General features: G+C 44.1%; 1 protein-coding gene across 1 annotated transcript in view; it reads left to right on the top strand.

The window, feature by feature from the left end:
* Positions 1-27,528, top strand: part of RYR3 (ryanodine receptor 3) — a 367,593-nt gene that overhangs the window by 338,070 nt on the left and 1,995 nt on the right. The window contains exons 88-103 of the mRNA XM_049611650.1: positions 370-451; positions 1,104-2,431; positions 4,700-4,758; positions 5,667-5,838; positions 7,125-7,211; positions 8,658-8,858; positions 11,944-12,074; positions 16,393-16,435; positions 17,181-17,308; positions 17,722-17,782; positions 18,061-18,207; positions 21,756-21,890; positions 23,172-23,328; positions 24,397-24,461; positions 25,118-25,218; positions 27,231-27,282. Of these exons, the coding sequence (XP_049467607.1) occupies positions 370-451; positions 1,104-2,431; positions 4,700-4,758; positions 5,667-5,838; positions 7,125-7,211; positions 8,658-8,858; positions 11,944-12,074; positions 16,393-16,435; positions 17,181-17,308; positions 17,722-17,782; positions 18,061-18,207; positions 21,756-21,890; positions 23,172-23,328; positions 24,397-24,461; positions 25,118-25,218; positions 27,231-27,282 (2,949 nt within the window). The remainder of the gene's footprint in view (positions 1-369; positions 452-1,103; positions 2,432-4,699; positions 4,759-5,666; positions 5,839-7,124; positions 7,212-8,657; positions 8,859-11,943; positions 12,075-16,392; positions 16,436-17,180; positions 17,309-17,721; positions 17,783-18,060; positions 18,208-21,755; positions 21,891-23,171; positions 23,329-24,396; positions 24,462-25,117; positions 25,219-27,230; positions 27,283-27,528) is intronic.

The raw sequence follows: 27,528 nt of genomic DNA, 5'->3' as shown, positions 1-27,528 counted from the left end.
ACCTTGACACCTTAATTGGACTGCAATAGTATTCCCCAAAAGCTCACCTGATAATTCGCCAGTATAAAGAACAACATGCACTCGTAGAGATAACTGATGCCTCTTCAGTGGATTGGGTTGTTCCGTAGTTTTGGACAACAAGTGGTGTCTCTGCCACACTGTGCTGATAAAAGGGAAACTAAAAGAGCTCTATTGGATGAGTCCTGCAGCAGTGAGCCTCCCCATTGCTCCAAACAGTGGATGATACGACGTCCACATTCACAATGGACGCAACCTTCACCTAACCTTTCCAGAGCAGGCTCTTGCTCACTGCCCTGTACTTTGCTGAGGGATCAGATAGCTCAGGGGTATCTCCTGTTTCTGTTCTAGGATTCCAATCAGATCGAGCTGCTGAAGGAACTCTTGGATCTCCTTCAGGACATGGTGGTGATGCTTCTGTCCCTCCTGGAAGGTTGGGCTGTTTGGTATAACTAGGCATTCACACAACTGTAATTGGTCTGAGCACTAACCATACTAATCACGCAGATTGTCCTTCTGGCAGGTCATTGATGCCGTATGACGTTGGTTAGAAAGCCAAATTTTCAGAAACAAAAAAAATGAGTGAGGGGCACATGGTCTGATGGACAGAGCCTGAAACCAACTCATTTTATATCAATAGGAAAGCCAGAATGAACTGGGGAAAACCTCCAAGCTTTGCTCTTCCCTATCCTCTCCCTCTCCCCATTGCTTTTCAGTACATCTGGCTGCCAGTGTGTATGCCAGCCATCTAGTTGGGCATCCTCCTAGGTCTAAGGGGATAAGGGGGCACCACTTATCCCTATGTGTCCCCAATAATCTGATAATGAAACCACTTCCCAGGCCCCAGCCCAGATAAAAGGCACTGGCGTGGCCATCTCCTTCTTCCCTTTGTTTCTTCCCCCTTGGCTCCTAGTGGTGTAGTCTTTATGGCTTGCTGCTCCGTCCTACCCATTTCTAAACCATCACAGTCAGAAAAGAGCCGACTCATTGGACATACAACTCTTCTAGAGGTAGCTACCTGACCAGTTACATGATGATTTGGGTTTATTTATATATTTGTATGTCTTTTTGAACCTGCCTCACAGGGAATGTGGTAAATGGAACTATTGGCAAGCAGATGGTTGACACGCTGGTAGAGTCATCTACCAATGTAGAAATGATCTTGAAATTCTTTGACATGTTCTTGAAACTTAAAGACCTAACCAGCTCAGACACCTTCAAAGAATATGACCCAGATGGTAAAGGGATTATCTCCAAAAAAGAATTCCAGAAGGCCATGGAAGGGCAAAAACAGTACACACAGTCAGAGATCGACTTTCTCCTTTCATGTGCAGAAGCTGATGAGAATGATATGTTTAATTACATTGATTTTGTAGACCGGTTTCATGAGCCGGCCAAGGACATAGGGTTTAATGTGGCAGTGTTATTGACAAATCTCTCCGAACACATGCCAAATGATTCTCGCCTTAAGTGCCTATTGGACCCAGCAGAAAGTGTACTAAATTACTTCGAACCCTACCTAGGACGTATTGAGATCATGGGTGGGGCCAAGAAAATTGAGCGCGTTTATTTTGAGATCAGTGAATCCAGTCGAACCCAGTGGGAGAAGCCCCAGGTGAAGGAATCTAAGCGGCAGTTCATCTTTGATGTGGTCAATGAAGGTGGAGAGCAAGAAAAGATGGAACTGTTTGTGAACTTCTGTGAGGATACCATCTTTGAAATGCAGTTAGCGTCTCAGATCTCTGAATCTGACTCAGCCGAAAGGCCAGAAGAGGAGGAGGAAGATGAAGATTCTTCTTACACGTTAGAAATTGAGGGGGAAGAGGAGGATGACAAGTCTTTTGAGTCTGCCTCTGCATTTGCCATGGCCTGTGCCTCAGTGAAGAAAAACGTTGCCAACTTCCTGAAGAAGGCAACCCTGAAGAACTTCAGGAAGCAGTACAGGAAGGTGAAGAAGATGACCGTGAAGGAGCTGGTGAAGGTGTTCTTCTCTTTCTTCTGGATGTTATTTGTGGGGCTATTCCAGTTGTTCTTCACCATATTGGGAGGAATCTTTCAGATCCTCTGGAGCACAGTGTTTGGAGGGGGCCTAGTGGAAGGGGCAAAGAACATCAGAGTGACCAAGATCCTGGGTGACATGCCTGACCCAACCCAGTTTGGTATCCATGACGATGCCATGGAGGCTGAGCGGGCAGAGGTGACTGAGCCAGGTATTACACCGGAACTAGTCCACTTCGTCAAGGGTGAGAAAGGAGATGCAGATATCATGTCAGATCTCTTTGGATTCCGCTCAAAGAAAGAAGGTGGCTTAAAGCATGGGCCTGAAGTGGGTTTGGGTGATCTCTCTGAGATTATTGGCAAGGATGAACCCCCTACACTAGAGAGTACTGTACAGAAGAAAAGGAGAGCACAGGTAAGCATAAGTTGTTCTGTCCTCTTTATTTATGCCCAGAAATAGACTTGCAATCAGGTCTGATACCAATTCCCCAGGAAAACATCGTGCAGATACCAGCTCTCCCATATCCTGATCTTGCAGTTTCCAGCTCTGGGGAAAGCAAGACTCAGATGGTTGTCTCAGGGTCTTGCTGCTGAGTGGTCTTCAGCTGACATTGTAGAGTTCACACCTGATGGCCTTCCACATCTTTGTTAGAAGGTTAGTTCTTAGGCATACAGGTTTCTTCAGTGAGCCGAAAGCATAGAAAACTAGGTGTAGGTTTCCTTCACTATCCAAATCAGAGCGTTCCTGTAAAAACCTTTTGTAAGCGGAAATGGCATAAAGCAAAGAAAAGTTTATCATTTCATAAAAGCAAAAATCCTTTCTGGATTTCTTTCACTTAGCATCAACAGGTACTGATGGAGGTCTTTCATAAAAGTGAAGTATAATGCAAACATTCAGATACTGGGAGAAACCTACAAAGCATAAGGAGAGACCTTTCTTTTGAGACAATACTTCTGCCGTGTCCCAAAAGGTCCAGATGATATCATATGATTTAGCATCATTTTTATTTTTGAGATGCACCCACTATCCAATTTGTACTTTGATCATTTGACTAGATTAAGGGAATAACAGTAATTCAGAGTCCCCTTGGTCATGGAAGGCTCTGGGTGTTCCCCTCCACTGCAGCATCCAACTCACAGCACCATTCTGGCCCTAAAAACAATGTGGAGAGAAGTACAAAGACATCAGAGCCCAAAGACAACATTTATTCATTCATTTCGTTAGTATTTATTAAATAGTTAGTATGTGCTTCTCACTGTTTTGGACTCTGAGGATACAATGGTGAATGAGAAGTGCATCATCCCTATAATTTAGTGGGGAAGAAAGGACATTGTGGAAGTCAGTACAAGCATGAAAAATGTTAGGAAGGAGGAGTGCCAGGTAAAGAAAATGTATAGGGGAAAACTGGCACCTAATTTTGGAGAGTCAGGGATGGAAGCATCAGAGCCATAGGCCTTGGTGCAAAATTATTTACTGTGTTGTGGTCCCTGATGTAGCCCCAGGCCCCAGACAGAGTTTGATACATAATAGAGATTCATTCTTGTCTTACTACATGCCAGGCTGTATTCTTAGTATATGGGTATCCATTGGTTAACAAGAGAGACAAAATTTTTGCTTTAAAACATTTTTTTAAATTTTGTTAACATTTGTTTATTTTTGAGACAGAGAGAGTCAGAGCATGAACAGGGGAGGGTCAGAGAGAGAGGGAGACACAGAATCCGAAACAGGCTCCAGGCTCTGAGCTGTCAGCACAGAGCCCGATGCGGGGCTTGAACTCACGGACTGCGAGATCATGACCTGAGCTGAAGTCGGACGCTTAACCAACTGAGCCACCCAGGCGCCCCAAAATTTTTGCTTTAAAACAGCTTAACTTCTAGTGGAAGAAGACAACAAATCAATAAAATAATTATTGCTTGTGACACATGCTGAAAGATAGGAACAAAGTCATGTGTTACAAAGTGAATGTGGGCCCTAGTATGAATAGGATGGCCAAGGGACTTCTGAAAATACATCATCTGAACCAAGTCCTGAAGGGTGACAGGCACAGGAAAGACGAGGGTAGTCATACTTCAGGCAGAGGATATGGCTTGTGTAAAGGCCTTGGTGCAGGGAAGGATTTGGAATGTACCAAGAAAGAAAATGAGGTCCGGGTGCTTGGGTGTAGTAAACAACAAGTCAAGTGGTACAAGACAAGGATGGAGAGAAAGGCCATGATCACATAGGCCTTGCAGGCCTCAGTGAGGAGCTTAAATTTTATTCTAAGTGCAATGGTCACCATTCAGAGGGATTGTGGTGGTTAAAAGGATTGAAGACAAGGCAGGAACCTGGGGGAAGCAGGTTCTGGATTGGACCCGGTGTGATCTGTGTCCCATCTCACCCTGACCACGTGGGGCAGTAGGACCAGAGCCATGGGGTCCTAACACAGGTTTTCTCTCTGAGTTGAATAATAAGGACGACTGAGTTGTTAAGTTTGAAGTCTTTGTGTTGGCATTTCTCCAGAGTAGCTTGATACGGAGCAGGACACTTATGTCCTGTGATCCTGAGAAGAGCAGAGACATTCTGAAGAGAGAAAGCCATGAGGACTGGTGACCAAGGAGATGAAAATGGCCAATGCCATTTATGGCTCATTACCATGATCTCTTTAATTTGAGGAAAACTTACCTGATTGTTATTTTTGTCTAGGCAGCAGAAATGAAAGCATCACATGAAGCAGAAGGAAAAGTGGAGCCTGAGAAGACAGAGTAAGTTCTTGGTAGCTTCGTCTACTTGAGGTGCTACAGCACATAGCTCTTGATAGCACCTACTGTTCTGTTGCAATGGTAGGTAGAAAACTTAATTTCCCTTAATGCAGGAAACACATACTGTACAAGTCCTGGACATACTTCTTTTTACCCCAGCTATACAAGAAACACATTCTGTTGGTCTTGTTAACTTTGTGATTGCACTAATAGACCAGAATTTCACCATCGCGCCAAACAAATTATTGAATACCCACACTTAGCAATTTTGTATAATGCTGATGGTGGTGCTAAGATACTGAATACGTATTACATGCCAGGGTCTGTGCTAAGATCTCTTATACAGCATCTCACTTAATTCCTACCACAAGCTTAGAAGAAAGGTACTATTACTAATTCCAGCAGTCTAAGAAAGTAAAGGACTCGGGGCACCTGGGTGGCTCAGTCGGTTAAGTGTCCGACATCAGCTCAGGTCATAATATTATGGTTCGTGAGTTCAAGCCCTGCATCAGGCTCTGTGCTGACAGTTCAGAGCCTGGAGCCTGCTTCGGATTCTGTGTCTCTCTCTTTCTCTCTGCTCCTCCTCTACGCATGCTCTGTCTGTCTCTCTAAAAAATAAACATTTACAAAATTTTTAAAGACAACTTTTCTGAAGGTTAAAAAAAAATGTTTAGCTGAATTTAAGAAGACTACAAACATATTTACAAGTGACACATGCTCATGATTGTGACTCATCCAAGTGGGCACAGCTCATTAAATGCAAAGTTGACATCCGGGCACTGTGGAATGATACAGACCTGAGGTTCCCACCCTCAAGGAGTAATTACAAGATTTCTTTTTAATGTAGTCTCCCTATCTGGGCCAGGCCCCCTGCTGCCCTTCTGTGCTGAGTGGGCTTCTTGTTCGTACAGCATGGAAGATGGGGAGAAGGAGGGTACGGCCAAGGAGGAAGAGCAAGCTGACGCCCTGTGGGCAGAAGTGACAAAGAAGAAGAAGCGGCGACGGGGCCAGAAAGTTGAGAAGCCTGAAGCCTTCATGGCTAATTTCTTCAAAGGGCTGGAAATCTATCAGACCAAGTTACTGGTAAGCACTCTAGCCTGGCCACGCTCCCGGTGCAGACCTCAGACGAGTGGTCACTGATTCTGTTTCACTGTTTGCTTAGTTATGCTTCCTTGTCTTTCTCATTCCTTTTCTTCTCTCATTCATCTGTTGTTTCCTTTTGTGTTGGAGGAAAAGGAAAAGAGGCTAGCCTGGGGAAAGCCAAGTGCTCCAGCCCCTCTACCCAGCACTGGATGCCCTGTGCTCTCTGCCAGTGAGCTCTCGTGTGTTATGTGCTCACTTAGCCTGCCATAGTTCAGAGCTCAGAAGCGGCCAGACCATTTGGGATGCAGAAAGAATATTCTTATGTTAGGTTCTCCTGTTACTCCTTGGAAGCTTTGTTATTCCACCTGCAACCAGCCCTCAACATAGCTTGTAATGTCCTTTCTCTGACAAATTGCCCACTGAGGTGCAGCTGCTGATGGTCAGGACAACACCTTCCCCAACACCATTGGTGAGAGCCTCCTACACAGAGAGACTGAGAGCTTTTCCCAAACTGCTATCATTCCAGTCCTCAAGTGCTGATTTTTCTTTTTTTTGTTTTAATTTTTTAAAATTTTTATTTGTTTTTAAGGCAGAGACAGAGCATGAATGGGGGAGGGTCAGAGAGAGAGGGAGACACAGAATCTGAAGCAGGCTCCAGGCTCCGAGCTGTCAGCACAGAGCCCGACGCAGGGCTTGAACTCACAGACCGTGAGATCATGACCTGAGCCGAAGTCAGAAGCTCAACTGACTGAGCCACCCAGGTGCCCCCAAGTGGTGATTTTTCTAGGGAAGATGGCAATGGGAATGCTACCTTGAGGGGGAGAGGCAGAGGGAGAGGGAGAGGCAGTGACTTGCAAGGGGACAAAGGCTTTAGGCCACAGACTGGCTACATCCAGGGTGGGAGCTGCAGGGCTCTTCTGTGGGCGTAGAAAACTCATCATTTGTAAACAGACTTACTGTCTGCATAGAGCGCGCATGCACTCAGGCACCCTAACAGCAGCATTTCGGTTCTCTGCTAGTGACCTGTTTAGGCTTTTGATTCCCTGAGGGGTAAACCAGGGCAGAGTTCCTTTTAGCATTATTCTGAGCCACTTTTCTAAATCAATGGCTCCTGTTTCTCCCCAAATAAGTCATAAGAAGTCCAGCACTGTCTTAGTACAGTGGTTACCAAGGAGTAGGGCCAGTCCCGTGTAAATTTCTAACCAGAAAAGGTCTCCTGTTGGAGGGAAGGAAAGTCTCTTTCCCTTCCAGAACTCTTCTACTTCTGCCTGTCCTTTCCTTTTCAGCATTACCTGGCCAGGAATTTCTACAACCTGAGGTTCCTCGCTCTGTTTGTAGCCTTCGCTATCAACTTCATCCTGCTCTTTTACAAGGTGATACTGCATTTAGGGGTTATTTGCTCACTATACTATATACTTGTTAAAAATCAGAATAGAACTTATGCCCTTAATTAGAGCAGAAATTCTAATATCTAAGGAAATTTCTAAGTCCCTGGCTTCCAAAAAGGATATGCTCTTTAACATTTGGAAGAATGGAGACACTGCTTGCAAGGAAGGCCAGTTAGGGCCTTCCTTAGTTTAGTCATTTCCATAGTTTAGGCTTGTTCTAGTCATTACTTAATAAATTCTCCATTTATTTGTTGGGTACCTACTATATTCTAGACCCTGTATTAGGCACTATAATGCATTTCAAAATGAATAGTAAATACAAGTTTTTTTCCTTAAAGGATAAGGTAACAGAAAGCCGTTATAATTGGTCCATATGTTAGAACTATTATGAAGGAAGAATTAACAGTAGTTGGTTTGGGGATATGGGAAAAGAGACTAATCAAGATAAATAAAGATTTTGAACATTGCTAAGTGGGTCTTGTAGACCATAGGCACATAATAAATGTTAGTGGAATGAATAAATGAATGCTAGGTCCTGAATTCCTGACATAGCCTTTAACTGGCTATTCTAACTTTTGCCTCTCTCCCTCCTTATCTAAAACCATCAATCTGATTTGTATAAACCTTGCTTTAATCTACATCAACCTGCCACTAGATTGAACTAATAATGGCTTTCCTTTGCCTATGGTCCAGCACTTTGCCTGTGGAGGAAAAATGGAAGTCTGTAGAGGGGCGTGTAGCAAAGCTTGGCTTTAAACATACTGAGGTTGAAGTGACCGCAGACAGTCATCCAGGTGAAGGTAGCCAGCAGGCAATGGAAATGCAGGTGGAAAGCCTCACAGGTGTACATTTGGAAGCCATCTGTGTAAGAATGGCAGTTGAAGGCATGCATGTCAAAGGCATCTAAAAAAAGAATGAAAAAATGTCGACTATGTGTGAGCACACGTGCATGCAGTTGTGCACGTGCACGTTCGTGTCTTCACCTCCTCCCAGGCCACGGCATTTCAGAAATTACCTCCTGTGGTATAGGGATCATAGCACATGTAGTAAAGCTCTCCTCTTCCTTTTTAAAGTAGGTTCCGCGCTGGGCATGGAGCCCAATGCGGGGCTTGAACTCACCACCCTGAGACCAAGACCTGAACTGAGATCAAGAGTCGGGCATTTAACCGACTGAGCCACCCAGGCACCCCAGCTCTTGTAATTTTTTTTGTTTTTCAAGAGATAGTATTTCTCTCTCGGAAATTTTCTTTGTAGTTATGATAGACATTGGAGATTCCTAGGAATAAGTTACCTAAAACCTCATTCCCTCAGCAAATAATGCTGCATTACTACCATGTGTATAGCATATGCTAGCAGTCTGAAAAAATGGGGGGAGAGCCCACTGGCAGAGGTACTTTCTGATGTTTGTAAGAAAGTGTGTGTCTGGGCCAGGTCACTGAAGAGCCTTTGGAAGAAGAGACAGAGGACGTTGCAAACCTGTGGAATTCCTTTAATGATGAGGAAGAGGAAGAAGCGATGGTGTTCTTCGTCCTACAGGAGAGCACTGGGTATATGGCGCCAGCACTGCGGGCCTTGGCCATTATCCACACCATCATCTCTTTGGTCTGTGTGGTGGGCTATTACTGCCTGAAGGTGAGTTGCTGGCTACTCTGAATCTAATCTGACTCCTTGGGGAAGATGCATCATTTTGAACCCAGCGAGCCCTTTATTCTCCAGGACTTGGCTTGTAGCCTGAGGTTCAGAGAGTGGTGGCAGTGCCATCACCGGGGAGCTGGTTAGAACTGCAGAATCTTGCCCCACCCCTGGCCTTTTACCTCAGAAGCTACGACTCAACAAGCCCTCCTAGGTGATCTGTATTCACACCCTACTGTAAGAAGCCTTACTCCGGGAGTCCCTTTTCAGATACTTCCTGTTGAATTTCATAGGATTAGAGTCATCATGCTAAGTCACACATGCAGCTAGTAATGAGAGCTGCTTCTGATCTTGGAACTTATGTTGGAATTTTATAAAAATGCTTTTCACCTTTCAAAATTTATTGGTTTTTAACTACTTCAGATGTCAGAAGTAAACTTACTGATGGATTACTGTCTCAGCTATCTAGTGCTATGTAACAAATCCTCCTGAGACCTTAGTCATTTAAAATAACAATCACTTTTTAAGATTCTGTGACTTGGCTGGGCACATTTGAGCAATCCCTCTGCTCTGTGTGAAGGCAGCTGTGCCAGCAACCATCTGTCAGCTCAGCTGGGCTGGACTGTCCATGATGGCACACTCTCACACCTGGAGTGTTGTCAAGGGAACAGGTGGAAGGCTGGGCTCAGCTGGGGCAGCTGGACTTCTCTCTCCGTATAGACTCATAGCATTCCCCCTTCCGTTTGGCATCTCTGTATGCTCTTTCCGGCAAGGTAGCTGGACTTCTTGCATATGACGGCTTGGGGTTTTCCAAAAAGAGCACAGTAACGGAAGCTGCTAGCCTTTTTAAAGCTTAGGCCTAGAACTGTCACAGTGTCACTTTACTGCCTTCTGGTGGTTACAGAAAGTCACAGGGTCAGCCCAGATTCATTGTTGCACAGGAGATGAGGGGGAGCCACACAAGGGCGTGAATACGAGGAGACATAGTTCACGGGAGCCATATTCAGACACTACTATAGTTATATGAATCTTTATATATTCATGTGAATCATAGTATTTTTGGCTTTCTAAGTCTGGTTCTGTTGCTACTATACCACATCTTTTTTCTCATTACATTTTGTTTCGTAAGTAGGAAGTCTCCTTGGCCATACACTAAGCCATCTTCTCCTGGGAAGAGTCCCAAACATATATTCCTATCTCTGTGGCCCTCTCTTCATCCCCAGGAACTGTAGTATCATGTGGGAAGTCTAGCTACCCCGGTGGGGAGACCACTTGCTCTAATCCACGCTAAGGACTCTTTTGTAATGATGAGAGCACACATTCTGGAGGCTGCCTGGGTGGGACTTACAGTTCTGCCACTTAACCTCACCATTCCTATCTCCTCCTCTGTACATGAGTGTTAATAATAATAGCACAACCCCTAAAAGTAGCTGGGAGTATTAAATGAATTAAAATGTATAGAGGGACCCAGAACACAAACATAGTAACCACTAGAGTGTTAGTGGTTTACCTTAGTTTACCATCCTAGGGCTCAGCTTGTTGGATTCAGTGCAGGTATACCAGTGACCTAGAGAAAACACAAGGTAAACACTATCTAGGGAATAAAGATGTGGAAGTCCTACTTACAAGGATATACAAATCCTTAGAAGACTGAAGGGGGGAATGCTTCGAATTCCAGAGATGAGTACTGCTCTAAAACTTGGTAGTATTATGATTATGATGATGATGATGATGATGATGACTATTCAGAGTCATTTCACAATATAGCAGGTATTAGAGTAGCTTTATCTTTGCTTTCCCTCCCACATCATCCATTAACTAGCAAGCGATCATCAGTTCCTCACAGGGTGCAATGCCTATTATTAGCCTTTGCCACCTTCCTGTCATTAATCTTTTCTTTCTGTGGTGTTGTTTTGTTACGTTAAAGATAAAAAGGGCAAGAAGCAACTCTTTACAAATCACTGTCTAAATTTTGTCTTTTTTTTTCCCTTGGAAATAAAGGAATAGCATGGGTATTTATAGATACCGTGAGCTTTGAGAAAGAGTTACTGGAAGAACCCGTTTGGAGACCAAAGCCTGAGGGATGTTGCCAAGTAACCAGTGGCTTTCCAGCTGAATGAGAAGCCTTGGCTCTGTCTGCATTAAGCTTTCCTGGCTACAGGAGCCCTGGCTATTCTGAATTCTCATTTCCCAGGATTTCAGTAGCACCCTCTGACCTCACTAACTCTGTCCCTTATTTGAATTATTGTATGTCTGTTGATGGTTGAAGCAAGTTTCCCCTCCTTCTCTACTTTTTTTTGTGGTAGGCCACCATAGCCATGCCACCATCTCTAGGCTAAACTCAAAGTTCCAAATGTAAGAGAATGGGGAGTGATAATAGGAAACCAATAACTGTGTTCCTCTCAGGAAGAAAACTTCAATAACAGCCCAGTGAATCCTCTCATCCCTGCTAGCAAACCCCCATGTTTCATTAACCAAACGTCAGTGCCATGAGATCAGTATGACCCTAGCCATTGAAGGGGGCTGGAACATTCCATGGTATTCTGTGGCTGAGCAATCCATTCTAGAATAGTTCATTTTCTTTCTAAGTCATGTTTCAACTCCAGCCTAGGAGTCCTAGGGTACCTAACTCATTTGGCCCAGGGACTGGTCTAAATATGGCCTTCTCCCCAGGATGGGTCAAGGAGTCCAGTTTGTATTACTACAAGCTATTTAACCCAAACCTTAAAGGGTGGCCCAAGATGAGGGTGGCTCCAGATTTTTGGAGAAGGAAACATATTAGCCAAAGGAGTGAGAAGAGATTTGACTTTGGACCCACAACTAGGCACCCTGAGAATCCTACTACAAAGAGATTACTGCCCCCAGGCTGCCTGGCTGGCTCAGTTGGTAGAGCATGAGACTCTCGATCTCAGAGTTGTGAGTTTGAGCCCCAGGTTGGGTGTAGAGATTACTAAAAAGAATAAACTTCAAAAATAAGAGATTACTGCCCCCTCAAATGGGAAAGGTTAATTTGCGAGAAATGCTTGGGAGAGGGTGCTTGAATTAGAAAGCCTGCATTGAGTAAGCAGTGTCTTCCCACTCGTAGGTCCCTTTGGTGGTGTTCAAAAGAGAAAAAGAAATTGCCAGGAAGCTGGAGTTCGATGGCCTGTATATCACTGAACAGCCATCTGAAGATGACATCAAGGGGCAGTGGGACCGCTTGGTAATCAACACACCGTAAGTGTCCCCTCAGCTCCATCCCAAAAAGGGAAAGGCGTCTGTCCTGTAAGCAGAATGGCATGTTCTTAACCAGCCTTGGAGACTGATTAATAGAAGCCTTTTTTTTTTTTTGGTTTCTAGGACGTGTTTTCTCTACCGCCTTCCTAGTAAATAGCCCATTGCCTGTCAAACGCTGGTGTTGTATCCCTATGCATTCAGTGGGGGACTGGAGCCTGTCGGGGAGTGATGAGCATATTTAACTAAGAACAGATGGTCCAGTGCAGTGTTAAGTAGTTTTCATGTTCGAGTCATACAGAATGCTTCCCTGACCCAGAGGTTCTGAGATCATCTGATCTGTTTCCAGAGCACCTATGCTGCACAGCAGTCCTGCCTCGGCACCAACTCTGAAGTTGTCTCAAAAAAGTAGCCTGGATAGTATTAGAGCTCCTTCCAATGTCAATGGATAGGCAGTTCCTTGGGCAGTTAGAATAGGGCCATCAGGGGGCACCTGGGTGACTCATTTGGTTAAGTGTCTGACTCTAGATTTCAGCTCAGGGCATGATCCCAGGGTCGTGGGATGGAGCCCTATGTCAGGCTCCACACTGAGCATGGAACCTGCCTAGGATTGTCTCTCTCCTTGTGCGCCTCTCTCTCTGTCTCTTAAATAATTAAAAAAAGAGCCATCTGGCTGGGGGTGCTACTACCTGTGTCATTAAGCCTGCCTTGATGGGCATGTATGTGATTAGTACTGTGATGGGAAAGACCATTGATTCTACAGGCAGAGGCGGGTTCCCAGGTCAGCTCTGTAACTTAGTTGCCTGTGAAAGGGGCAAGGTAATGAAGCCTTTTAGACCCTGATTTCCTCTTCATTAACGGAGCCATGAGAATACCTACGACCTCCTGCAGTCTGGGAGGATCAATGAGTGTATGTCACATGCTTGGTACAATACACCTGGCACGTGGTAGGCATCAAGCTGTTGGTCATTCCCTCTCCCTACCTGTTCAGAAAATGGCTGCCATCATTAGCGAAGGTAACGCCAGTGTGTTCCCAACTGGGAAAATGAGAGTTTGAAGATAAATTAATGTGTTGAAGGAAAAGAGATACGTAAACAGAGGGGACTGTTGAAACCCTTAGCTGTGCCAATTAAAATATGCATGTCTGCAAACAGCAACTCTGACCCTGGGAGAAGAAAATTGCTCCTTATCCAAAGAGGGTCAGGCACACTGAGGGAGGCAGCTCTGTAAAGGCCCAGCTGAGCTTTTTAAAATAGTCTCTAGAAAGGGGAAGAAAAGAAGTGAGCATGCAAATCAAAAGCCTGTCCCCTGCTCCATGTCTGTGCCAGTCAGCTCGAATAAAGAAAAAAAAGGAAAACACGAGGCCTAATTTCTGACCCTTTGTCATCACATCACAGAAATTTTGTATACTCTTAAATAATATGATTCTTTGGTCAGCTTTCTGCAGTTATCAGTAATGCTTGTATATGTGACACAGGTGATTTGGCCTAAAAGTCTCAGTAAAAAGGCAGTTCAGCTTCTATGAATGGATCTAAGGAGATAATAAGACAATTACACTAAAACGTTCCAACAAGGATATTTGTTGATTTTTTTTTTCATTTGAAGTGGCTTCAGTGCCCATGAGTAGAGAAATGTGTAGATAGCAGTTTTAAAAATTTTAGGTGGATGAATCTTTGTTTCCACAGTAATGGCACCACAATACACATAACCTACTTTTTACAGTTAACTATATGTCAGAGAGCGATTTTATTTTATTTTTATATTGTTAATGAACTACAAACTTTAAAAAATGGAGCACTGCTGATAGCTTCAAAGTCCGGGATGTTCTCTCTGATCGTATTCTCCCCAACCCCCACTTAACTACTCTCCTGGCTTCAGTGATATTCATTCTTGTGCTTTAGTATATAGTTTACCTCTTAGGTATGTGTCCCTGGAACCATTGTTTCATGTCAACTGATTTTGAACTATATGTAAAGGGAATTATGCTACATGCATTATACTGTCATTGAAATCTTTCATTCAGGAGTGCATCTGGAGCTTGCCCAGGTTGATGTGTGTAGCCATAGTTTGGTCATTTTCAAAGCTGTAGCATTTTCCATTATATAAGTACCTGTCATGTGTGTATCGTGTATTTATACATTTTCCTGACAGTGGATACTTCAACTGTTTCTAGTCTCTGGCTCTTATAAACAGTGGGACAATGAATACTTTTATACCCGATGCTCAAGTAAAAGAGTTTCTCTAGAATGGAAATCAGGAAAGGAATTTCCTGAATAGTAAGGTATGCAAGTGTTTGTCTTGATTAACATTCCAACCAGCACTGTATGAGAGTTCCTGCTTCTCTGCCTTTTTGCTACACTTGTTAAGAAACTCAAATAATTTTGCTAATTCAGTAGGTGTGTAATAGCATCTCACTGTGCATTTTTTTGATTTCTAAAGAGGTTGAGCATCTTGTATTATTTTTTGATCATTCATATATAGAAGTAGCACTTATTTATGCATTTCCCTTCTGAAGGCCCTGTCATCTACCTGACATTTAAAAATTTTTTTTATGTTTATTTGAGAGAGAGAGACAGTATGAGAAGGGGAGGGACAGAGAGAGAGGGAGACACAGAATCCGAAGTAGCCTCCAAGCTGTCAGCACAGAGCCTGACATGGGGCTCAAACTCACGAACCAAACCGCGAGATCATGACCTGAGCTGAAGTCAGATGCTTAACCAACTGAGCCACCCAGGCGCCCCCATCTACCTCAGATTTTAAGTAAAGGATATTATTTAAAAATACGTATATTATCAAGTAAAACTATGTTTTCTACCTTCAAGGAGCTTACATACCTAGTCAGGGGACAAGAATACCCAGACCAAGGTAAGATCATGTCTGTGAAAGGGTCTTGCCTGGAACCTTCAGTCAGCATCTCTGTGGCATCACTTGTGGAATTTTACCCTTAGGACCACATATGACCAGGGCCAAGTTGTATGTTAAGGACCAAATGTGACCAAGGCCAAGTTGTATGTTATCCATTTGGATAAAGGATTTAAGAGAAAGGAGATATTGGTGTGGACAGAGGAAGCCTGGATTGATTTTTATTTGCTTTGTTTATTTTAGGCTCTAAATGTAATACGTGAAAAAAATCAAGTAGAAAAATGTACAAAGAAGAAAATGAAAATAATCACTTGCATGCCTCCAGAGATAAAACCTATTACCAGTTTACTTTGTAACCCCAGCATCTGTTTTTGCTTTTAAGTGGCATTTGGATGTTTGAAACAAAGAAATTGCTTTTGCTTCCCCTTTCCCCCCTCCCTACAGAAAAAAATGTTTAAAGATTGTCAGCTTGTTTGTTGAGGGAAAAGTGGCATTTGCTCACAGTTGTTCTTCTGAGAGGCCCATGAAGAGAGGGATGTCCTCACTTCCTTATCACCAGCTTGGGTGGTCTTTATAAAATAAGAGACTATTATGTTCCACAGGCAATAAGAAGGACTCAGATTAAGGCAAACAGAAGTAAGAATGCCTGCACCAAGGGTCAGAGGTTCCTTGGCTGCAATCTAGACTCACAATGAACTCTCCCAGGAAAGATCGATTTCAGGATGGAAAGGAGAAAAGTATCTTAAATGGTTTTTGCCAACCTACCCAAAAGTGACAGCCCTTCCTTAATTTGAACAATGACAATTTGCAGTGGAGCTGGTATGAGTTCCTAGGCTCAGGGCAGAAATTGCCTCTGAGGGGTTAGGGATGGTATGGTAGGGGGGACCACGTCCAAAAGACAGGTCTAATTCCCTGAGAAAAGCAGACCCCACAGGAGTTATATGGGAATGGAAAATAGAGTGGATGAGCGCTCTGGTTAAGAAAAACCCCACATACATGAACAAAAGATGATTCCCATACTGGAAACTTCATGAAGTTAGGGACCTTGTCTACACTTTCCACCACTATATCCCTATCAGCTACCCCAGGTACCAACATGAAGTTAGGCACTCAGTGAAGGAAGGTTGAATGCATGTGTTTTCCTATAGGCTTTTGTTTGCAGTTATACTGGGATCAGGAGGCATGGATCTGCTTCTGTCTAGTCTGATGCCACAATTTTTGGCTCTTTACCATACTTTTGAAGTAGAAAATGCAGAGTGGCTCTCCAGTATTCCAGAAGTCAACACAAAGAAGCAAAACCATAAATCAGACCTGTGGGGACTCTGACTTTCAATCAGTCTGAATTCTCGAATGAGCAGGACAAAACCCAAGGAGATCCTAGATCCAGACACAGATTGCAAAGCTTCTTGATGTGCTTGCCTTGATGCTAAGAATCTCCCTTTTTTATTCTGTTTTTCAGATCTTTTCCTAGTAACTACTGGGACAAGTTTGTAAAGAGAAAGGTAGGCCTTGTCAGTTGGGAGTGGGGGATAGGGATGGGGAGAGTTCCATGACCACCAAAGAAATGTAGGGGGTTTTTTTGTTGTTGTTTTGTTTTTTTAAGTTCTTCATCTACAGGGGCGCCTGGGTGGCTCAGTCAGTTAAGCATCTGACTTCAGCTCAGGTCATGATCTCACAGTTGACGATTTCGAGCCCGGCATCAGGCTCTGTGGTGACAGCTCGGAGCCTAGAGCCTACTTCAGATTCTCTCTCTCTGTCCCTCCCCTGCTCGCACTCTGTCTCTCTCTCTGTCAAAAATAAAGAAACATTAAAAAAAATTTTTTTAAAGTTCTTCATCTACAAACATGAATAAATTTGATGTTGTTTTTATGATGGTATCTCAAAAAGAGTAAGTCACAGAAGGGTTTTTTATGAGCATATGTAGGTTTTGGCTCCATTGCTATAATCAGCTGCCCTAAACAGCTTAATACAATCACTGCTTTCTGCATACTAGTTTCTTTCTCTGCTCCAAAAAGATACCAGCTTGAAAAAAACGTTTTTCACTTATCTCTGTCACTTCTGTTTTCTCCGGGGGGGGGGGGGATCTTATTTTATTTTTTTTATTTTTTCCTGTTGCATTTTGAATCATGTCTTTATCAGTCACTTGAAAGAGCCCAGAGTGTAGCAAAGCTCTGAAGACCTCGGGGCCAGAGAAAACACTGATGGTGTTGAGTGGCCCAAACCCACCCTGTTGTCTTCTCTCTTTAGGTGATTAACAAGTATGGTGATCTCTACGGAGCAGAACGCATTGCTGAACTCCTAGGTTTGGACAAAAATGCCCTTGATTTCAGCCCAGTAGAAGAAAGCAAAGCAGAGGCGGCCTCTTTGGTGTCATGGTACAGAGCTTAGGAGTTTAAATCCAAAGTCTGGCCGTAGTGGATCCTTTGATTTTCCAGCCCTCTTCTGCATGCCAGAGGAAGGAACTGCAGAATGTCTGTGTGGTCTCAGGCTCTGGTCTGGCTTAGGAGTTTCTTCTAGGTTCTAACATATTGGGAGAATGCTGCCTTAAAAAATGGAAAGGCCTATCAGCTTTTATGCCTCAAAGAGCTGAAAGAGAAAGACTAATTAAAATTTCAGGATGTATGATTCAACCATTCTCGGTCTCATGGGGAACACATACAGCTTGCAAAACTCAGAGCTGTATTTAGATTATTAAACCTGAGAGGAAAAAAACTGAATTTTTCCCCTTATTAAACACTTAACTGCATTCTGACATTTATAAGTTTTAAAATTACTTGTCCCCCTTTAGGCTGAGTTCCATCGACATGAAGTACCATATCTGGAAGCTGGGAGTTGTTTTTACTGATAACGTGAGTATGGCATCTGGAAAAACGAGATTCTGTGCCACAGGGCCAGGGGTGTCATTAGATGCCATCAGGTGACACGCTAGGGGGTGCCAAGAAAGATTCAGTGATTGCTTATGAAAGATGGAGGGCCTTCACCATACCTGGGGAACAGTAGTGTAAGGCAGACAGGCTTTCACTCGCTCTGTTCCCAAAGATGAGAAAAAAAAAAGGGGGGGGGGTTAATGGGCCCATCATGAGGCCGGAATGCCTGAAAAGTTACTAAATTGCCTCTGTTTCCACAGTCTTTTCTCTACCTTGCCTGGTATACAACCATGTCGATCCTGGGCCACTACAACAACTTCTTCTTTGCTGCCCATCTGCTAGACATTGCAATGGGCTTCAAGACGCTGAGGACTATTCTGTCATCTGTAACTCACAACGGCAAACAGGTATTGGGTTTATCCTGATGCAGAACAGGAGGGGCCTCGATACGGATTGGGGAGGGGAGCCAACAACAGGTAGTATGCTAGTGGACAACTGTGGGTCATAGAGTATAGTACACATTTGTTGGCCAAACACGTGAACTACTAGATTGTTTTTGCAAACTTGTGGCCATCACTTAAGAGCCCTAAGACCTTGGTTTAGAAACCCTGAACATATAATCAAATGTTCAGGAAAGGGGGGAGGAAAGCAGGTGATGGGCATCTCAGAATCACTTTGGAGACTCTTTTTAGGTTTACCCTTTCCTCCATGAATCTGATACATTCCCTGGGGATTGGTAAGTAGGCTATGTATTTAGAAAACTTCCCAGGAAACTACATGCTTCTGATTATGAAGCAATGACTTCTACATATATATATATATACACATATATGTCTATATCTATATCTGTCTATAGTCATGGCTATGTCCAGTCTCATCAGTGTCTAGTCTGTCTTCTACAGTGCTGTCAGGGTCATTCCCTTGATTAAAATCCTCTAATGGCTCTTTCTGTCAACAAATTCAAACTCTTTAGCATTTCATTCCTCATTAAGTGCAACTTCCTAAGTGAGGCAGGAGTTCCCTCACGTCTCTAAACCTTTGTGTAGGAGAGGGAGAAAAGAATGAACTTAAAACGTGCCCAGCTTTGTACAGCCATTGGGAAAACCATACGAAAATTCCTCAAAAAATTAGATGAAGAGCTACCCCATGATCCACCAAACCTACTTAGGGGTATGAGATCACTATCTCAAAGAGATGTCTGCATTCCATGTTCATTGAAGCATTATTCATAATAGTCAAGATATGGAAAAAACCAGAGTGTCCATCAATAGACGAAAGGATAAAGAAAATGTGGTATGTATATATAATGGCATATTAATCAGCCATAAAAAAAAAAAAAAGGCAACCATAGCACTCACGACAACATAGATGGACCCTGATGGCATTAATGCTAAGTCAGATAAGCTAGACACAGAAATACAAATACTGTATGATCTCACTTATATGTGGAATCAAAAGAAATTGAACTCCTAGAACCAAAGAGTAGAATGATGGTTGCCAGGGGCTGGAGGAAATGGAAGTGTTGCTCAGAGAGTACAGACTTTCAGTTATAAGACAAATAGATTTGGGGGATCTAATATAAAACATGGTGCTTATAGTTAAAAATACTGTCTCATATACTTGAAATTTGCTAAGACAGTAGATCAGAAGTGTTCTTACCACCCTCCCTGCCCCACCACACACAGATAATAATGGTAACTGTGTGAGGTGACAGATCTGTCAATTAACCTGATTGCTGTATCATTTTACAATGTGTACACCTAGTAAATCATCTTGTATGCCTTAAAAAAAAAAATAGGGATTCCAACCAGAAAAAACTAAAGTCAAATTGACCTTTAATTGTTCTTCAGTGAAAGGTGATAGAAGCAGATCTACAAATACAGAGAACCAGTGGTTTGCCAGAGGGAAGGGAGTTGTGGGTCCAGGCTCCCAGTTATGGGATGAATGAGCCGTGGTAATAAGAGGCTCAGGATAGGGAATGTAGTCAATGGTATTGTCACAGCATTACATGGTGACAGATGGTAGCTACATTTATGTATTCGAGATGTCGAATCACTGTGTTGTACACCTGCACCTAGTGTTCCATTGTCAACGATACTCAAAAAATTTTCTGAAAGATAAAAGGTGCTAGGTCATCAAGTATTAGGGTGATTTGTTTCTTCTAGGTTTCTGGCACTAGCAGCAGTCAATGTTTCTCGTTTTAGTTGAAGATAAAAAGAACAGAGAAAAGCTAGAGGTAGAAATTTGCCACCGCATTCAAACCACTCAAGTTTGGGGAGGTAATGACAGACTGTGATGTAGGTATTTGCTTAGCGTGCTAAATGCTTCCCTATAGGTTCCTGGGAGAAAGGCCATTGTGTATTTTTATGTGTGTGTCTTGGGAAGTTTGATCCTATAGAGGCAGTGTTTCCTAAAGTGTGATCTGTGGAATACCAGTATTACGATATGCTCTTTTAGAATTCGTTTCTTCCCCCTTACTCAGATATTGAAACTTCAGTTTTTATTGATTCGGCTTAATGGCATTACGCAAAACTGTACCTTAAATGGAAAGGGGAAACAATGAATTTTTTATATGGGCTTGCTGAATAAACTCTGGCAAGATTGTAAAAAACAAACAAAACAACATGCCCAGCTTTGGGTGCCATCAGCCAAGTACTATGACAGGCTCACAACTACCTTGTAAGGTAGATGTTATGTTCACTTGACAGATGAGTGAACTGACGTTTAGAGAGGCTGTCTCACCCAAGACCACACAGCTGCTAAGTGGCAGAACTAGCCCATTTCTTCCTTGGTGCAAAGCCCAGGTTCTTTGTCTGTTTCTAAAACGAACTGCATTCTGTGAGGTCTGCGGTTTGCTAAGTTACTATTCACCATTCGAAGGAGCCTCTGAATATGTTTCTTGTATTCATAAAGACTGTGATCTTCCTAGCTCCGGCTCAGCCCCCAGTCTGTCAAATGGGCCAGATGAGCAGGTCCTGCCTAGTCCTCATTTGTGGTACTTCCTGAAGCCTGGAAATAAGCATGTCCTGTGCCCCTGCAAAGGTTTTAGGCAGATTTGTTGATGATGAGAAATGTCACTTTGCTAAACCATCATAAATAATTCTTATACTAACTTCAAAGCTATCACACTTTTCCACTCATGGTTATTTATGAAAACGTGTAATGTAGGGACACCCACCAGTCCAAAGAATGTTTAATTTATTAAAAAAATTTGTTTAAGATTTATTCATTTTTTGAGAGACAGAGAGAGAGCCCCAACCTTTAATTTCTTTAGAAGCAGCGTTGGAGTGGAAGCCAGATCGTGAAGCTTCAGCTCCCTGCTCTCTCTGTAAAAAACCTAGGGAACCTCCTCCTAGCACAGTTTCTATTCAGTCCTAACTGCCTTCGTAGATTATTTAGCCCAGTCCCATCCCCAGGTATGTGTCTGCCAGGGCTGCTGTGACAGAACCAGGCCGTGGCCCAAACAATGGATGGAAGGAAACTACGGACGTTTATCTTTTCTCCATTCTGGAGGCTGGGAGTCTAAGATCAAGGTGGGGGTAGACTCAGAGGCCTCTGTCCTCAGTTTACACCTGGCTGGCCTCTTACTTTGTCACTTGCTCTTCCCTCTGTGCCTGCAGCTCCTGCTGTCTCTTTGTGTCCTAACGTCCTCCTCTTGTAAGAACTCCAGTTAGATCAGAGTGGGGCTGATTCTAAATGCCTCATTCTCATTTACCTCTTTACGGGCCTGACCTCCAAATTCAGTCATGTTCTGAGATGCTGGAGGTGATGAATTTAGTCCACAAGCCCTCAGCGTTACTGTCTTCTCCCCATAGCCCGTTTTCTCCACCTGCAGTAGAGCAACCTTCGTTCCTACCCCCTCCTCTGTCCCCTTTCTTGTTTCCTTGGGGTCTCCAAGAACCTCCAAGGGTGGAGAAGACCAACTGCCTTTCTCCTGTCTCTTTCCTGCTCGCAGCTGGTTCTGACTGTGGGTCTCCTGGCTGTGGTGGTTTACCTCTACACCGTGGTGGCCTTCAACTTCTTCCGCAAGTTCTACAACAAAAGTGAAGATGACGATGAGCCTGATATGAAGTGTGACGACATGATGACGGTGAGACCCCCCCCTCCGCAGGCCAGCTGGTCACTGTCCTCCCTGGGTAGGGAGGAACTGGAGAGTCACAGCGACAACAGAGACTAGAGCAGAATCCACATCTCTGAAAGGGAGAAGTGTCCAGGAGAGACAGAGGGATGGAAAGAAAGAGGGTTTGGGAGCACTCACCTACACCTAGGTGGAAAGAGCACACTGCACAGAGGGTCTCTGTCACCTACATTTGTGGTAAAGATGCGAATTACCTGTATCTGAATGTGGACAGACACACATCTAAATTTCTTGGAAGTCAAGCTTTGGTTCTTTGTCTCGGAAATCTAGGGGTGTAGTCCCATGAATCTGGTGCCCAATTTATTTCCGGAAGCCCCAGGGGATTTTTTTTTTTCCAGAACAGCTGCTATAGTCTGACAAAATGCAAGTGGCAGGCTGGCGGGGCAGAAGGTTCCTGTCAGGCCAGCCACTAGTGGGCAAGAAGAACACAGCTCCCGGGGAGCTGGCAGAGCGACACTTGCATCTGTAGATGTTCCTAATGATGAGATTTCAGGCAAACACTGTGTGTCAGGGACAGGTGACATTGAACTACCCTACCTTGTGATTTAATACAGGTAACATTCTGGCCAAAGACTCACCTTATGCTTTCTTGGGACAGGTACCCCTATCAGACAGCAATGTAACAGTCACTAGAGCATCACTGTGACCAGCATGCATCTATCTCCATGCTTTTCCCTCTGAACCTCACCCCTCTAGGCAGGACTGATGGTGGGGGGGGGGGGGGGCGGCGCCCTGCTCTAGGATCCGGCACGCAGATCCCTGCCCTGGATGACCCATGCAGCACAGGAGCAGAAGTCGCCTTCTCTCAGAAGCTGTAGGAATCCCTGCCCTCCTGGGTGCACAGAGGATGTGGAAGTAGGAGGAGGCCTTTTCCGGAGGCTGCAACTTTAAAGGAGGGAAAATGAGCATCTGGCAAAAGCATGCTCATCAGGGCCCAAAGGTGTTTTAACTTAGACGTTTCCTACATGAATTCTCTTACAGGTGTCAAATAGTTCAAAACTTATTATCTGCTCATTTAAAAAAAATCTTTTAAAGGCTACATGTACCCACAGTCTTTCCACCTTTGGACACCCCACACTGACCAGAGGGTGCAGAGGACAGCAGCTGGCAGCAGAATACTGACATCACTGGAGAGGGCTCTGTCCTGCCTCACGCAGGTGAAGGTTCGGACCATCTTGCTAAAGACAGAGCTCCGTGACTTTTACCTGAATTGCCACTGTTGTTCTTCTCTAGTGTTACCTATTCCACATGTATGTGGGAGTAAGAGCAGGAGGCGGCATTGGCGACGAAATTGAAGACCCTGCTGGTGATCCTTACGAAATGTACCGCATTGTCTTTGACATCACGTTCTTCTTCTTTGTCATTGTCATCTTGCTGGCCATCATTCAAGGTAGGGTTGCCAGTTAAATATGAACAGGGCTTATTAGATCTAGTTCTTTCTTGCTCTGTCTGTGACATTTTGTATAGAGGTTTGGACATTTATTGTTAATTCAGTAAATATTTATTGACTATCTCCTGTATGCAAGGATTCGGCTGTACATAGAGCCAAAGATACGGGCACTGACATAAGAAACTTGAGAATGCCACGGGAGGACTCCCCCTCCCCCCTATTATCCCCCACTCTGGTTGTTTCCTTCTCCTTCTGCTTCCTAGATCCCTCCTGTGGCTAGTCTTGTCCCACAGCCTCATGGTTCCTGACCTTATTTTTCTTCCCAGGCATTAGGGTGTGGAAGGAGCAGAGAAAGGAGCTATGAGAGAGTGACGTGTTTTGTTTTTTTTGTTTGTTTTTTTTTTTATCTTTTGGGGGGAGGGGTACTGCTATTGTAGTCAACAACTTGTCAGGAATTAGAGGAAGATGATGAATTTAGTTGGAGTCACACCAAGTTGAGGTACCTATAAACATGTGGGTGTTGAGGGCTAATAAGCGGGTAACTGTAGTAAGTCTTTCAAGAGACCTGTCAGGAATGGAATAGGATAGAAATAATGAATAATAAGCACACATAAAATAAACACGAATGCAACAGTACAAATGGGATACCTCAGTGCTGGTGGTGGTGATCAAAGATGTGAGTGGAGAGGAGATGCTCCGGAAGCAGAAGCAAAGAACCTGAAGAGGAATCCTGATCTAAGGGGCTAGAGAAGAGGAAGAGCCCACAGGACTGGAAACGGAATGGCCAAGCAACATAGAACAGGGAAGGACTAGGGGAGAGCCAAGTGGGTCACGAAGTCCGTGGTTAGCATCCAATACTGCAGCAAGGTGGAGGAAGAGGAACAATGAGAAATGGTTAGCCTGGATGCAACACTTGAAAACACAACTATGTTTTCTGATTTTGCTTTAATCAGCCTTGATAATTCACTTTTTTTCAAAACACTGTGGCCTCAACAATTGAACCACTGCCCTGAGCCACTAAACAGAGTATTCTAAACACTTTATCTGTCTTTGTATTTAAAATACCAGGTCTTATTATTGATGCTTTTGGAGAGTTAAGAGACCAGCAGGAACAGGTGCGAGAAGATATGGAGGTAATGTTCAACTAGTTCCAACTCTATTTTTGTAGCTTATAGTAAAACATTAAAAAAAAAAAAAAAACCTTTATTTTTGAGAGAGCGCAAGACGGGGAGGGGCAGAAAGAGGGGACAGAGGATCTGAAGTGGGCTCTGAGCTGACAGCAGTGAGCCCAATGTGGGGCTTGAACTCGCGAACTACAAGATCATGACCTGAGCCGAAGCCGGACCCTCAACCGAGCCACCCAGGTGCCCCATAAAGGGACTTTTTAAATAATAGGGTCTACTATTACCAAGGGCCAGACAAATTTTAGGCAAATTACCAATAAAGTTTTGTTTGCCTTCCCTGCCCTGTTCCCTCCCTGCACCTGTCTGCCAGCTCTGGGCATTTCTTCTGTGCCACCCTCTCTGCTCTGCACCCTACCCTGTCCATCCCCAGCCTGCCACCCTGGTGCCTTCACCACGTCCCCTGCTTGGGCAGGAGCAAGCATCCTCAGCTAGCAAGGAGCTAGGTATGGGACCCTGTGAAGTAGACGACTAATAGCCCAACACATTAAGGAGAGAAGTATCCTTCATTGGCTATCAGTTCTGTCAGAGATCATCACCCCTTTCTTTCCGCCCACCTGTAATGTCATGTTTGCTAATGCCTTCACTGCTTCTCTTATTCTTCTTAGACTAAATGTTTCATCTGCGGGATTGGCAATGACTACTTTGACACGACCCCTCATGGTTTTGAAACACACACCTTACAGGAGCACAACTTAGCCAACTATTTGTGAGTACCCTTGGTCAACGGAGGGGCCAGTGGCCGGGGGAAGGAGTGGCAGATTAAAATAAACAGTTGTGTCCTCAGTGTCCCCTCTGTGGGTGCCATTTCTGCCTATTCCTCTGAAAAAGGAGAGGTGGTTAGGAAAAAACTTCAAGGAGCCCCCAAGAGCCTGCACCTTTGTCCCTATTCTCTGCCTCTCCAGGGTGTTGACAGATGGGGGCTGTGGGCCGTTCCTACTGATAGCCACGGTCAGCCCCTCCACCCAGGATCAGACCCCATACATCGCTACAGCCATTGCTCTTTCTCTACTGGACTTTTCCTATCACCATACATGCGTTCTCTTTGAAAATCCTAAACAAAGCAAAAAGGCTACCGCCCTACTTTTACTTCCAGCTATTATTGCCCTGCTTCTTTCTTTCCTTTCCAGCAAAACTTAAAATGTCTGTGTTTACCGCCTCCGTTTTTTTCTCTTCCCATTCTCGGCTGATCCCATTCTGGTCAGGCCTTCCTCCCCACCATGCCACAGGGGCCTCCATCAGGGCGGTTGGCGCCCTGCGTGTTGCTGGATTCCATGGTCAGTTTGCAGGCCTCACCCTGCCCGTCCTCTCCTTGAACATATGAGCTCTGCAAGCATGGGATAGTTGTGGGTGTGGGTGTCCCAGCACCTAGAGCTTGGCCCCCTGGAAGCTCCAGTAAGTATACTTGTTCTGAGGCAGAGCATTCACTCAAGAACAAGTTATTCAGAGCCTGTTGTGTGCCACGCACTGTGTACCTTAGAGAATATAGAGTACCTGACGATACAGCTTCTCTCCGTGATCATTTTCAAGAAAAGAAAAAAAGCGGCTCCCTGGCTTAGCTCTTCCCCCTGAGTCAACATTTTATTGTTGCGGAAAAACTAACCTCTCTTTAGGATGGAACAGCCCTAGCCTTTGGGAAAGGTGTTATTGTTAAAGAGAAGTAGCAAAGACATATTTTTTTTCCCCTAGAATGTGAGTTCAAGACGAAAACACAAATTAAAAAAAATCCTAACGAGAACAAAAACTAAAAAAACTTTAGCATACCCTACAAGTCGTGAGTATTCATGATTGTTCATTCTCAGTAAGAGTTTTCGTCTCAATGGAGGTGACTGGGATGGATGTCCTTCTATAAAAGGGGAGCATTTGTGAGGACTCATGAATAGAGGAATGTCAAATGGTGCTATGCGGCCCGCTTGTACGTCTTCCCAGAGCACTATGTATTGTAACAATGTCCCTTCTGGCTCTGTGCAGCTCTAGCAGCAAGCTTGAGAGAACCCCCTTATTCATGTTTGAAACTCCCCCTAAAAACAGTGCTTTGTCAAATAAATGTGCGAGGAAAGGAGTAATGTCCTACATGCCCGGGTATCAGACCTCATAAAGCTACTGGCCATACCTTCTTCTTAGTCTGATCAAGGAAAAGGGAGAAAGGAACCAAATCTGTTCATAGCTTCTGAAGCTATAACCCTAAGGACACCCCGAAGGATGTGAAATTTGGGGCCCGGGTCCTCCCCGCCTCCAGCCTCACAGTCCTATACTCAGAGGGCAAGAGACTGGCTCGTTTGGAAGTGGTCTCTGAGATCGTGCAATGTGAGCTGAATGATCAGCCCCCGCCTCCATGGATCCTTGTGTGTTCCAGAAAAACAGACCCAAACCTCAGACCCATCACAGTTATAACAAGTGAGACTACGTGGACTTTCCTCGGGTATCCATAATACAAACAAAACTATTTCTGGAAGAGTCGCAGCAACTTAAGGAGGTTAAATACTTTCCACCTTTTCCATGACCTATCCTTACACACACACACGTAATTTCAGTTCTACGTTCACCTATTAAGAGCGTTTTAGTCACCATTTGGTTGTTTAGGGCTTTTTAAAAAGAGGGCCAAAATGCTTCCTCATAAGTTGTCTTAGCTCAAGGTTTAGGGACAAAAGAATTTCTCCTCACAAAGAGTAACCAAACTAATGTCTTTTTCTCACTTATACCTTTTTTCTCTTGTTCCAGGTTCTTCCTGATGTATCTGATTAACAAAGATGAAACAGAACACACGGGTCAGGTGAGAAATAAAGTATCTTAAGAATCATAGCCCTGCAGTCTAGAGTTTTCTGCACTTAGAATTAGATTGACTAAATATATTACGTTGGATTAGGAAACATGTGACAAAACACCACTCTTCCCCCGCTACCTGAACTCATAGCCAGTGAGGAAAATGGTCTGAAAGTCTTGTCACAGAAGTGTTAGCAATGCTTGTCTCTCTGGCTGGTGGGTTACGAGTGTTGTTTTTTTTGTTCGGCTACGTTTT

This window comes from Panthera uncia (genome assembly GCF_023721935.1).
Source record: "Panthera uncia isolate 11264 chromosome B3 unlocalized genomic scaffold, Puncia_PCG_1.0 HiC_scaffold_1, whole genome shotgun sequence".
Taxonomy (NCBI): domain Eukaryota; kingdom Metazoa; phylum Chordata; class Mammalia; order Carnivora; family Felidae; genus Panthera; species Panthera uncia.
Note: the sequence above shows the minus strand (reverse complement) of the source record. Positions and strands in the feature narration are given on the sequence as shown.